This window comes from Orbicella franksi, chromosome 6 (assembly GCF_964199315.1).
Source record: "Orbicella franksi chromosome 6, jaOrbFran1.1, whole genome shotgun sequence".
NCBI classification, from domain to species: Eukaryota; Metazoa; Cnidaria; class Anthozoa; order Scleractinia; family Merulinidae; genus Orbicella; species Orbicella franksi.
The window spans coordinates 4,852,501-4,865,147 of NC_138150.1; the positions used below are offsets into that span (position 1 = coordinate 4,852,501).

The following is a 12,647-nucleotide window of genomic DNA, read 5'->3' on the forward strand; positions in this document are numbered from 1 at the left end:
ACGAAAATACAAATGACAAGTGGGAGATTCCATGGTATACCACGAGAGAACGTTGCATAACTATTTTATACAATTCCGTAGAAAATACAGTGACCGTCCGTTACAAGCAATGCGACATACGCGCGGTGCATGATGGGACGGTTGGATTTAATGCCGTGGAACATACATCGGTTTTCCAGTATTCTGATTGGTAGTATTTTATATGACAAGTAACGATATGTATACGACTAGCAAGGTGGTCATAATACCACGAGATCGATGGCTATTGTTTTATTCCGCGTTCGAAGTTTATGAAGTGAACTGATTTGTTTTGAGTTATTTAAAGCAAAGAAAGAAATGATTTGAGAGGACCGGACTTGAAATAAACAATCCAGAACTTGATTTCTCATACAGGAAAATAAAGCAACAGACTTTATGATAAAGAGGCTCGATGTACAGCCAAACTAGTGATATACAGGATTTAATCCACAATCAAAACTCACGAGAGCATTGTTCTTTTCAGTCTACATGTGCACTCCAAATCCGAACCTATCTTTCCTTTTCGAAGTATCAACATATAGCTGTCGGTCTGTATGATTTTTTTTCTCCAGATCTTCGAGTCCTAGTTATTTTAAAATTATTAACTCTCTAAGCTCACTCACACCTCCCATGGCGCGATGACGTCCTGCAATGTCCTCTTATCAGTCAGCAAGCGTAAATAACAGATTGTAGGGACTAGATGGTCATCAAGAACATAGAAAGTTATTCCCTCTTGTGAGGAAGTTTTCTCTCTGAAACTGTTAACTCAATACAATAAACACGTACCTTGGCGTCCTCTCCTTCTTCTTTATATTCCTTGTAAAACACACCATCGTAACCGTAAGCGAGCTTGTACTTTGTAACCCAGTTACCTCCGTTTAGTCTCCCCTGGGTGCATACCCTTGTGACTTTGGTCCAGTCTCCAAGCGCAACTTGAAACCATTGGTCATAGTTGTTTGTACCCGCTAGCCAGCTTCCAGAGCCGCGAGAGCCGCCCTGATTGTAAAGCCGACCCTGATCAGCTCGGTAGCTGCTATACACGCTAGATGCCGTTATCGCAGAATCAGGAATTTTGTCATTTTCCATTCCCAGACCAGCCATGCAAGTGGGAGGCTTAGGAGTTGAAAAACCTTAAAAAACCGAAACAAAAAAAATTGAGAATAACTTAAAAATGTAACTTAAGAGTAAATTATTAAAACTATTAATTTTATGACAGTTGGAGAGCCACTAGGCTTGATTAGCTTTCGACAACAACAACACCGACAAACATTATGTTCTGTCCCATATATATCCATTTCGCCGTTGATAACAAACTAGCCTATCCGAAGATGTTTTTACTTTTTTCATTTTGTTACCCCAGCTCCCCACCCCCTTGAGTTTTGCTCGTTCTGACCTTCATGGTTAACAATTTGCTTGTGACAGTAGGCGAACTCGACAAAATAGAGGCTTTGTGGACAGCATTATCACAAACCTGCCATTTTAACAAACGTAATTTTGCAGCAAATTTAACTGAACAAGAACACAATTTTCTTTTCCATTTACTTGACGGCAATTCCTCCCATCAAGTGTATCTTGTAAGTACGATAGTATACCATTCTAATAAGCAGTTAGGAAGTAAACAACAAACAACTGAATCCAACCAGCATATTTCATTACACAATATATACAAGAATGACTGAAAAATTTTACATTTACAACAAAAATGTATTCAAGTAAATGCATGTCCTCATCCAGCTCACCTGAATAGCATCCATACAATTCAAACCTCATGGAGATATGACTGTACCACGCAACTGGATGAATTCGAATAATGCGAGCAATAATTGGCTCCTCCAAGGTATTGATTACTTCATGGGTGTAGTCCTTGTTAGCGACATATTTCTGAAAATGCAAAAGTTTATTTACTGCCATCTTACTGGAATAGACAACAACAGACATGAAATAGCAATATGTTACAAGGTGTAATTCCGAGAGATCAGATTGGTTCTTTCCACGGAAACGGTCATAAGTTGTGTATTTTTTGCCTTCGAAAAATAAATAAATTCAAGGCCCCCGTGCCATATAATACACTACTTACTGACTAGCTTGCGATAACCGTACTACAGAATATTGTCCCTCGGTCGCTATGGTCGGTCCGTACTGCCACGACCTCGGCCAATATTTTCCGGTACGGTCCTCACGCTCGGTTAGTAAGAGTTTATTTTTTTATTATTATTATTATTATTATTATTATTTTATTTACTTGCTTATTTATTGACATATTATTTTTTTGCCAAAAGTAAGCTTTGAGAAATTATTTAATTTATTCTGATATCAACAGAATAAATTATAATAATCTTCTCAAGCCTTTCCAGTTTGTTAAGGAGTGGAAGAGGTATATAGTGAAAGAGACGCATTAATTGTCGTTTCCTAAGGTTGTTGGTACGATTATGAGGATATACTGCCCACATGAATTTTTAGACCAAGATCATTCGACTTGAGAACTTGAGATACATCCCAACTGTTCACACTTGATGGATAACTTGAAAATACAAATTAAAGAAGAATGAAAATTTGATTTAAGGCAGACTTTTGATTTATAAGCAACAGACATCTTCATGTGCTTCATAAATAATTTTTATATATTACAAACAAAACTGTCTTGAGAAAGTCAAGTGCTGGAAAATGTCCTTTGACCGGAAGTGAACTGCTTTACTATGTCTGCAATGATGACTACAGCGGGTCCATGGTTATCACATTAAAATTTAGGTTTTATTAATGCATAAATAAGTTCTTACCCGTGGTTCATTGTAATGCTTGAGTAGCTGAAACTGAAAGTATCCCCCATCTATGCTGTACGACACCATGTACTCGGTCACCCACTGTGATACATGATAGCGGCCCTGAGTTCCGATTTTGGTCACTTTAGCCACCTTTCCATGTCCAAAGTCCACCTCAACCCACTGCCCCTTGTTGTTGGCTGCGGCAATGTACGAAGTGGGTTTGTTAAGCCTTCCTTGGCTGGCTGCATAAGATGGGCTATTGGCATACTGACAAAAGCAAGTAATGTAACAAATAAATGAGTTGAATCGACTCTTTACATCCCTTTTTTTTTTTTATATATTTCTTTCTTTAGTTTTCTTGCATAAATAAAAATTAATCTGCTAATTATAAGTTATTTCGAGTAAGTTACTCCCAATTATGTTTGCAATTCAGTTTCTTGTGTACACTACTTGTTGATCAAAAATTACAAAGCTGTCGTCGTTGTTGTGATCGTTCTTGTTCCTGTCATGGAGTACTGTGGAGGTTGCCGTTTTATCTTTGTATATATACTTGGTACATACCACTGAGGCAGCTGATAATGCGGAGTTTGGGATTTGATTATTTTCCATTCCCATCGGAGAGTCACAATCTGCAATATTGAAGATCCACCAGGCATGCGTTTAGTCTCTTTTAAAAATAAAGCAAGGTCTTAAAACGAAAAATACTCTGCAACAAGATAACATCAATCATACAACACCGTCGGTTAAAGATCAGGCCCAGGTTGTTGGAAAGGTGTATAACGCTATCCACCGGATAAATCACCATCCAACGGATAGCATGGTTTGTTTTGTTAACACTTATCCACTGGATAGCGATTTATCCGGTGGATAGCGTTATCCAGCCTTTGAACAACTGGGGCCAGAACACCTTTAAAGATGACAATCCTAAGAACACTGTACTGGTATATCTCAAGTTAACAGTTTTATATTTACGATATTGAAAAATATTGTTTTGCAATCCACCTTGAAATCTATAGATTAGAGGACCGATTGTGATAATTAGTGCTTTCCGTTGTACGGTTCTTTTTACTGATGAACTCTTAGAATATCGTTTTAAGGAGTTGGATAATCGCTAGTTTAATTTTCGACTGCATGAGCAAAATAGTACATAACATTGACGTTCAAAAATATTTAGAAGCAAGCAATTAAATGCATGCTCCTCTATCTAGGGATAGCTATATATCGTATGGTAATTTTAAACGACGAAAGACAGGTGATACAGTTTTCTAACAGCAGGTTTTTTTCCAACGTTATGGAAAAATCAGTTAGACGTGAAACATGGTTATGAATTGAAAAAGGTAAAATAGGGTAAAGTGTACATACGAACCAAGTGGCTCATCAGGCCGGAGCTTAACCTGAATAACCCGATTACTGTAGTATGAAGCGACTACTAGGCATATTTCTACCCCCCCCCCCCCCCCCTTGGTCGGGATGCTAGGCAATTACAGGGTTAACCTCAGCATTAAATTCGCTGGTACTCATTTATACAACTGTGTGGAGAGAGGTACTGTAAGGGCAAATTGTCTTGCCTAAGAACACAACATAATGTCCCCGGCCAGGACTCGAACCCAAACCGCTCGATCCGAAATTCGAAAGGAGCGCACATGAGACCATAGCGCCTCCACATGAACTAAAAAGCGGCATGTTTAATCTGTATTGAGTAAACTTAAATAAATTCTACCCTCCCATATTCTATATCACAGACTTCTCTCAATTTTTGTTTTGTTTTGTTTTGTTCTTTTTTCCGTTGCCGGTTAGTAGGGTTGCCTTTCCAATGTACCTTTCACCTCTATTTTCTTCTGTCGCTATCCATATATACCAACGACAGCAAACAATATTTCACGTTTTACTTTAAGGCGTATTTTAAGTAATTTTTGTACATACCTCCAGCAACTAAACCTACATGGGGGAAAGAGATTTGAAATAATTAGTGATATGTCAAGCACTGATTATTAGAAAGTAGAGAGCGCTGTTCTTTAAAGTGAACGTTTTAATCTTGGGTCTCAAAGGTGTCTTTTGTTGTTTGAGGACAAATTGCACATGCTCGAGTTATTCATTCCTAGTGGTATCAAGAATTACGGCAAAAAAAGAGAACTGCTAAACTATGATATCAACAACAGGCTAAGAGGCAAGGACAACCTAAACTAGTGTGAAACTACATATTTTACCAACATTACAAATAGCTTAAATTTACGTTGGTCACATTTTAGCCTTTTATCCACAAAACTTTAACTGTTAACTTAGAATAATCAGCTGTGCAAAGTTTGACTCTGATTCAGGAGTAGTCTTCTTTTGTTAGCTTTCTATATCTAAGACCTCGTAAGGTCTTGATTAAAATTAGGTTACGTTTCTCGCGAGGATTCAAGATATTGTTCCTGGTAAAGTTTCTTAATGCAAACTTCATTTTTCTAGCTTTTTGTTTCAAACGACCAATATGCCTTCGACAGCTGTCAGTCATGCCTGTCAATGTCAATCAATTTGAAAAAGGACCGAAATAGATATTATAAACGTGTATTTTTAGACACCCTGTTCTTAAGCTAGTTTTTTTGTTTTAAAGGTAGTCTATACTAAAAGGCAAGTGAAACTGAAAAATCTAATAGATGGCATTAACAAATACCGTAATAAATTGTTACAAACTCCACTGGTATTTGTCAGGCTTGGTATCTGAAGAGGGCTGCCATCTCCACTTTCCGATTCACTCAGCTTTCAATTATCTCTCTCTAATAGCTTGTTTTGGTAATTTTATTTAATCTTTTAACTTTTATCCTTCTATTATAGTTCTTGTCCAAATAATAACTTATGGGGTAGCCGCTTTCACAAAATTTAACCATTTTTATTTATAATTTTCCTAGTTAAACTCCCATACAGAGTTCAATTAATTTTACGCCGACTGATGTTTATCCAAACATTAACTATGTCATCCAGAAAACGAAGAATCGAAACGAATATCATAACGTCTCGGAAAAAGAATTTAAAAAATTATGAATAATGTGAAGTAATTGGCTGTTAACTTGCATGCACCGGAGCAAAAATGCTGCTTAACAATAAAATGAAATGAACCAAGTAATCTTCGCCAGAATTTCTTCAGGGAAGAGCGAGTATGTAGCGATTTTTATTATCAAACGAAGCGCCATGAAGGTTTTAAATGGAAGAAGGCAAAAGATTTAACTGCCTTATAGCTTTTAGTGGCATACCGAAGAAAGGCATCAAAATGCGATGTGATGTTATACAAACCTGTCCTTAAATTGATAAGGTCTTAACCTTTTGAGCTAGTATCAGGGACCTTTATATGGCCACATCCACATTACACCGGCCGAGGAATTGGACGTTTCACTCTGAAAACGCATCAAATGATTTTCCGTCCACACTATGCCAAGGCAATATAAAACCGCAACAAATGGCGGTCATTTTGGAGAACTCGGTCAGGGAAATTACATGATATCGATTATCGTCATGCCACGAAAAGTTCCCATTTCAAAATGTTCCCGTCCGTACGAAAACAAAACGTCGGGATTTTCAAATTCCTGCGGTTTGAAAAGCGTTTTCCAAAAGCTCCGTTTTCGTGACAGATTAGCCGGTGTGGACGGTAGGCCTTGCCGTGGAAATAAAGCTGCGTTTTTTTTCCCTTTGTTTTGGCTAGCCTATAGTACAAACTATCCAAAGTCTTTTGTGCTGGCACACATACAATATTCAAGTAGGTGTTGATATTTTCAAGATTGTCGCCGATTGTTCTTAATTCATTCTGTGTTCAACTGATACAGGCGATTTCATAGAACACTAAAACGTGAGCAATCAGTTTCGTGTGATAATTTATATTTCCTAGGTCACAGCGAATTTTGTTACTGGTGACAGTTAAAGTTGTCACGCTAATATCAAATTAAAACGTAGATAAAACCAACTCACCAACTCCGAGGAACAATTTCAACAAGAGTGCAATTTTGACTCCGGCGTCCATCTTGAGGTATTTTCACGACACGGCTGCACGCCCCAAGTAAAATTACAATGTTTTAGTTTACACGGTAGTGCTGCTACGTGGATCCAACAAGAGACAAGAACCAATCACATTTTAGGAAGGAGTCATGACTACACAAATTTTGCTTAATTTGGCCAAACAGTGACGAGAAAATAACAATAGCATTTTCGCTTCCTAGGGGTAGAGAACTTCAAGTTAAGCTGGCTTACATGCGACCTTGGTTACCAAAGTTTTACAGTAAGAAGTTCCGCCCGTTTTAATTTCGTTTATTTGAGTATTTTTTCAATTAACAGTAGTTTGTTTTGAGACCAACGCTGAGCTCGAAATACTACTAATATCCATACAAAATATACTCTATAGAGAAATTTATGGCTAGCAAGCATTTCAGGGAAATATGAGCAAGAATTTTCGACGAAAGAGGTTTCATGTAAAGAAAAAATTTCGGAAAAAGTCCTGGAGTTTTCGTCTCCTTTTCGAGTAGTTTAACTGTAATTAAGAAGAATAAGAAGAAGATGTTAACTTGTTTGTGCCGTAATTAATACCGCTGTATTTCAAAAAGAATTTTTCGGTCGTATAAAATTTCTGCAACAGATTTCACACAAAGTGTTCGTGAAAAAGTAATTTTAAAGCAAAAGCAATTTTTAAGCCTGCTTTTTTGACTGCTCTCTTAAAACCTCACTCCTACCATATAATTAATTATCGCGAATAACCCAGTGAAGATAGGATGATAACTTATTAGAGAAAAAGGAGAGAGGTAGAAGGTGACCTCTTGTAATTAAAGTTAGCTCATAAAATGGATAAAACGTTTTTAGAACCACTAACACTGTACATTTACACGTTGGAAATTTTGAATTACATTGTACTTTAAGCGTAAGCTTGTATACGAGCGTTCAACGAAAATTAGCACCAGGAAACTTTCAAACAAAGAAAAGCACAGGATGTAGATTTTTCTGGTATGACAAGCGGTCTCTTGGAAACTTCTAATATCTCTCCTAGCAAGTTCAAATTAAAATAGTAGGATGTAACTACTACCGCACTTGTGACAAAAATTTAATTATCCTGCAAATTTCCGACGTTCGCTGTAGTATTTTAAATTCTTGTGATGTTTTTACCAGCATCTCTCCGGACTTCAGTTAACTTTGAGCTTGGTAAATAACTATGTAATGTGACATTGTTTACAGGTAACTTTAAAAAGAACCTTTCAGCTTTTGAATAAACCTTGCACTGAAATGGATTGATAACGACAAATTATTCGGTTTGTTCACTGTCCCCTTCTAAGTCAAATAAAAGCTGTTCTCTCAGTCGATGCTGATGATGATGGCGCAGTGGTGAGAGCGCTGGCCTCCCACCAATGTGGTCCGGGTTCAATTTCGGCCCGGTGCCATGATATGGAGGTTGAGTTTGTTGTTGGGTCTCGCCTTGTTCCGAGACTTTTTCTCTGGGTTCTCGACCGGTTTTCCTTTCTCCACGAAAACCGACATCTCCAAACTCCAATTCGACCCGCATGAAAACCAGCTAAGGCTGGTGTGGCTTCCTCGCTAAATATTGTAAATTTATTTACTTGAAACGTGAATAACCGGCAAAAGTCCATCTCAAGACCAAAGTCTCCAAAACACTCCCATCAGGCCCGAGATATGTGCTACATTAACCACCAAAGCCGCTCATTGGGAAGTAGTTCTTATTAAGGTTGAATATATTCATGAAAGAAAACACGTTTGACCTTTTTTTTTATTCTCAATGTATCTTATAGTGGTTAGCTCCCTTACACGAAATTAAGGGTGGATAATGCTATCTACCGGATGAATCACTATCCAGCGGCCAGTATAGTTTGTTTTGTTAACACTTATCCACTGGAGATAGCAATTTATCGAGTGAACAGCCTCATCCAGCCTTTGGACAACTGGGGCCAGGACTTCAGCGATATCATGGACTCTTGGCCGTTGTATTCGAATTTGTATTCGATGCCTCGCATTTTTACGAACGTGGACGACCTTTCTCGCTCGTTCGCTACCTAATTTTTGCTAACTTTTGGTAACTAGTCCCATGATTGGCCACGTTTGAATGACAGTCGATGAGAATTCAACTTTCCTCGAGTCCCATCCTCGTTTCGCCCAGACTTAGCAGCGTACCTACCTCTGTTGTGACCGATGAAGCCCGACGAGGACTTCCCAGTTTTGCCAGGTAGTTAAAAGCAAAAGCCTATATATATATATATATATATATATTTTTTTTTTTTTTAACAGAGCAGTTATCTTGTAGTGTCTGATTGTGAAGAAAAGGCAGGCGTGTTCTCTTTGTTTTTAAATCCTGGTTCATAATGCCGATATTTCACCCTTCGATAACCCGTAGATGACAATATATAGATTTAGGCCAGCCTAAAAGCGGAGCTCCTCAGTTATTTTTCGGAATGTTGTTACTAATGAGAATAATCCAACTTGTATGAGGTAAATTGCGAATGATTTAATAGTTTCAGCCGGAACTAGTATTACATCAGCAGATCGAGGTGTAAGATGGTGTGATTATGAAATATAGAGCCATGATTTCAAGGATTTCTTAGAAGCCACCAAAAATCTTGATCACATAACAGAACTGTCTTCTGTGCTTTTTAGTGGCATATCTTGTTCTTTCCTACCTTATTCAGAAAGACAAGGCATTGTTATTAATCATTATATTCTTCCTTAGCTAACATGGGGACTCCCACACAAAAGAAGTTTACACATTTTTGTTGTTGTGGGGACTGATTGAAATGCAGTGGTTACAATATACTCAGTCCCTGAATCTCTACCAAATGAAATCTCACAAAAATACCAAAACAGTATACATATGTGAAAAGCTGGAAAGTTTTGTTTTCTAACTTGTCCCCAAAGATACATTTAGCCATCTAAACTATTGTATGGAGTCTCCTCCTGCTGGAAGGGTTTGCAATAAGCAAAATCACCCTCACATGAATGGTAATTGCAATATTTTTGGTTTTGCTGATCATGAATACTTGCATAGGCTTCTAATAATAATTTTATTATTCAATTTCAATGTGATTTGTCCTTTTTCTCGACTGGCATTGTGCACTACAAGAGCTATTATTGGGTTCCATTAATTAATTTTACTATGATTAAATTATACCAAGAATTATCAGTAAGCTAAGAGGAAGTTATATTATGTACATGTATTTTGTCTGCACTACACAACCAAATGCACTCCAAGGTTATCAGGCATAGGTACATTTGTCAGAAGAGCCCAGCATATCCAAGATATGTTTTGATTGGCACATCAATTAAGATAACTTACAGCAAAATGGATAAAAAATACATCAATATCCTACATGCACCAAAGCCAGACATGGGGTTATAAGGCAATCATTTAAACAACAGATTGAAATAATTTATAAATTAGAGAACACTATTTCTACAACAGAATGGAACAAATTAACCTTATCGGACATTGCGAATGGCAAGGCTGTCTGTAGAATGTCACAAATTTCTCCACCCTTTCTTTCTACAAAAATGCTAATCCTGCAACTTTGCTTAAGACCCAGTTCTCCATTTCGTGTTGGCAAAATATCAATTTATGCCATGTCCAATGCAGATTATCACAAAATTGATTTTAAAGCTCAATAAATATCATTTTAAGCCAAAAAGCCAATTATTTAAATAAACCATGAGTAAATTATCTCTAAGAAAAACTGATTAATTTAAAAGGCACTTAAAAATAATTAGTTAATACGTGTTTCTTAATAATGTAATGCAGTGTATCTGTCACAATGTTGCAGCTATGATATTACTACAAACAGGATGGGTTGCAGAACTGAACCTCCAAGTCAGTTTATTCAATGAACTTGGTGCAGAATTTATAATCCCATCAAGTTGTCTGTAAATACAGAGAAACCAAACAAAGCATTACAATCATAAGTAATGAATTACTGAACTCTTTTACATGTATGAACAGTGTATGTTCCATTAATATTGGGGAACTCTCAGAAGCTGTATCCATGATAAATTAATTTGTTCCCAGATGCATTTGTTTATAGAACTTTTCACAAATTAATATCTCTGTCATAACAGTGATCTCTGTGTTCTACAACAATTAGTACACAAGAAAAATACACTCACCAAGATATTGTTTACAATAAAAATCAATGCCTATAAGCAATCATTAGGACCTTAAATTTATATTTCCTCAGAAATATCTCACCAGGCCATGGTTGCTTTGAAAATCTTTGATGTTTTAATACAGGCTCCCCATCTGTAAACTGTTCATATATTGACGGACAGGAACAGGCATGTAATTCCTTTCTTTGATATACAGTGTACTTCATCGTTAGTTGTTTACTGAGTGTTAGTAGTGAATCAAATGCTAGGGGTTGGTACTCCAACTTTCACTGTGGCAGGCTCTGCCCTGAAATACAAAGCAAACTTACATAACTGTTATGAACTTCACCACTTGCTTTCAAGAGCAAATGCAATTTGCTTCAACCAAGAAACTGGAACATTGAGGGTTACAACAATGTGCACAGTCCCAATCACAGGGTCATCCAGGCTGTTTGGTTGTGCACATAACTGTACAACTGTATATGAGTTCAGCTTCCAGAAGAAAATCCGAGTTTGTCAGGATAAATACTGATGTTCTTGCTTACTCAATGAATGAATGTGCAGTTTCAGAAGATATTCACACCCAACACCCATTCATGGCCAGTCTTTAGAAATTCCAAATTAAAGTATCAGGAATTAAGAGCTCTATTAGAGAAAAAACCACCATGTGGGGTATGAATCTTTTCTTGAAGAAGACAATGTCTGAGAAATCATTAATTTACAAAATAATGTTTAAGAAACATCTTACCTTTCAGAGAATTTTGTAATCTACACTGTCTGGCCAGTTCATATATTTGACAAGTTGGCACTGGGCGTGTTTGTAAATTTGTGCACTTCAACATCACATTACTATGTAGTAGCACTGGTCAACTAAAAACAGCATAATTTGGTTAATTAATATACACTGTACATTATTAGGTTGAAATATTGGTGTAGATTGTTGCACATCAACAGATACAGAAACTATTTGCTCCTGAATCATAACGAGTGAAAAATCGTGCATGAGACATTTACATGTACATGTAACAGCCCTCCACCTCAGAACCATCACAGATATGATATGATATTTTTAAACTCTCTGAAATTTCAGATTATTCAAGATTAACATATGCACATACATCATCTGGGGCAACCCTAAAACACTGAATTTGGAAACTGAAATCCGGAATCCAGAATCTGGAATCCAGAATCTGGAATCCGGAATCCGGAACCAAAAACCAGGATCTGGAACAGATATTGTGAATGATGATAGAAATAATTCACTTCAGCAATGTCTAATAAATAAATATGAGCAAAAATTATTTTGTTGTTATTTATTTTCTTGGCTTTACTTCAGCCATAGACTGTAATTGCTAAAAAATTATTGACTAGTTCTGAACAACCCTTAGCTATATATCTGGCCAGGTTGTTCAAAAGCTGCATAAAGCTATCCATTGGGTACGTCACTATCCAGTCAGGGTTACTGATTTTTTGGGTGGATAGAGTTACTCATAGCCTGCAAGCAGGCTCTAGTATCTGTCTCTAGTGTCTCAGCAGGCTAAATAGGTGTCTAGTGTTTTTCTGCATTGGCACGTCACCAAGAGCCTTCAAGCGGCTTTGCCACTCACGTTCCCAGCCCAAACACGAGAGCCTGCTCATAGGCTAAGTTACCCATCTTTTGTTCAAGCTGGCCCTGGTGAGAGCCCGCTTCTTGTCTAGATCAAATTGCTCTGAGAAGACTGGTGAGCAGCACATTAACAACAAGCTATTATAGGCTATTGCAGTGAGTTT

General features: G+C 37.2%; 1 protein-coding gene and 1 long non-coding RNA gene across 2 annotated transcripts in view; both read right to left on the reverse strand.

Annotated features, from left to right (window-relative positions):
* Positions 1-7,253, reverse strand: part of LOC145491292 (uncharacterized) — a 34,834-nt gene extending 27,581 nt beyond the window's left edge. The window contains exons 1-6 of the mRNA XM_081470458.1: positions 6,723-7,253; positions 4,704-4,718; positions 3,342-3,409; positions 2,796-3,047; positions 1,758-1,899; positions 805-1,148 (exon numbers count right to left, since the gene is read on the reverse strand). Coding sequence (XP_081326584.1) covers positions 805-1,148; positions 1,758-1,899; positions 2,796-3,047; positions 3,342-3,409; positions 4,704-4,718; positions 6,723-6,774 — 873 coding nt within the window. The 5' untranslated portion in view covers positions 6,775-7,253. The remainder of the gene's footprint in view (positions 1-804; positions 1,149-1,757; positions 1,900-2,795; positions 3,048-3,341; positions 3,410-4,703; positions 4,719-6,722) is intronic.
* A 2,656-nt stretch (positions 7,254-9,909) lies between these two features.
* On the reverse strand, positions 9,910-12,097 carry LOC145491322 (uncharacterized). The gene is made up of 3 exons (XR_014049809.1): positions 11,626-12,097; positions 10,981-11,184; positions 9,910-10,656 (listed from the first exon to the last, which is right to left on the reverse strand). It is a non-coding gene; the product is annotated as an uncharacterized LOC145491322 (long non-coding RNA).
* Positions 12,098-12,647: the final 550 nt, after the last annotated feature.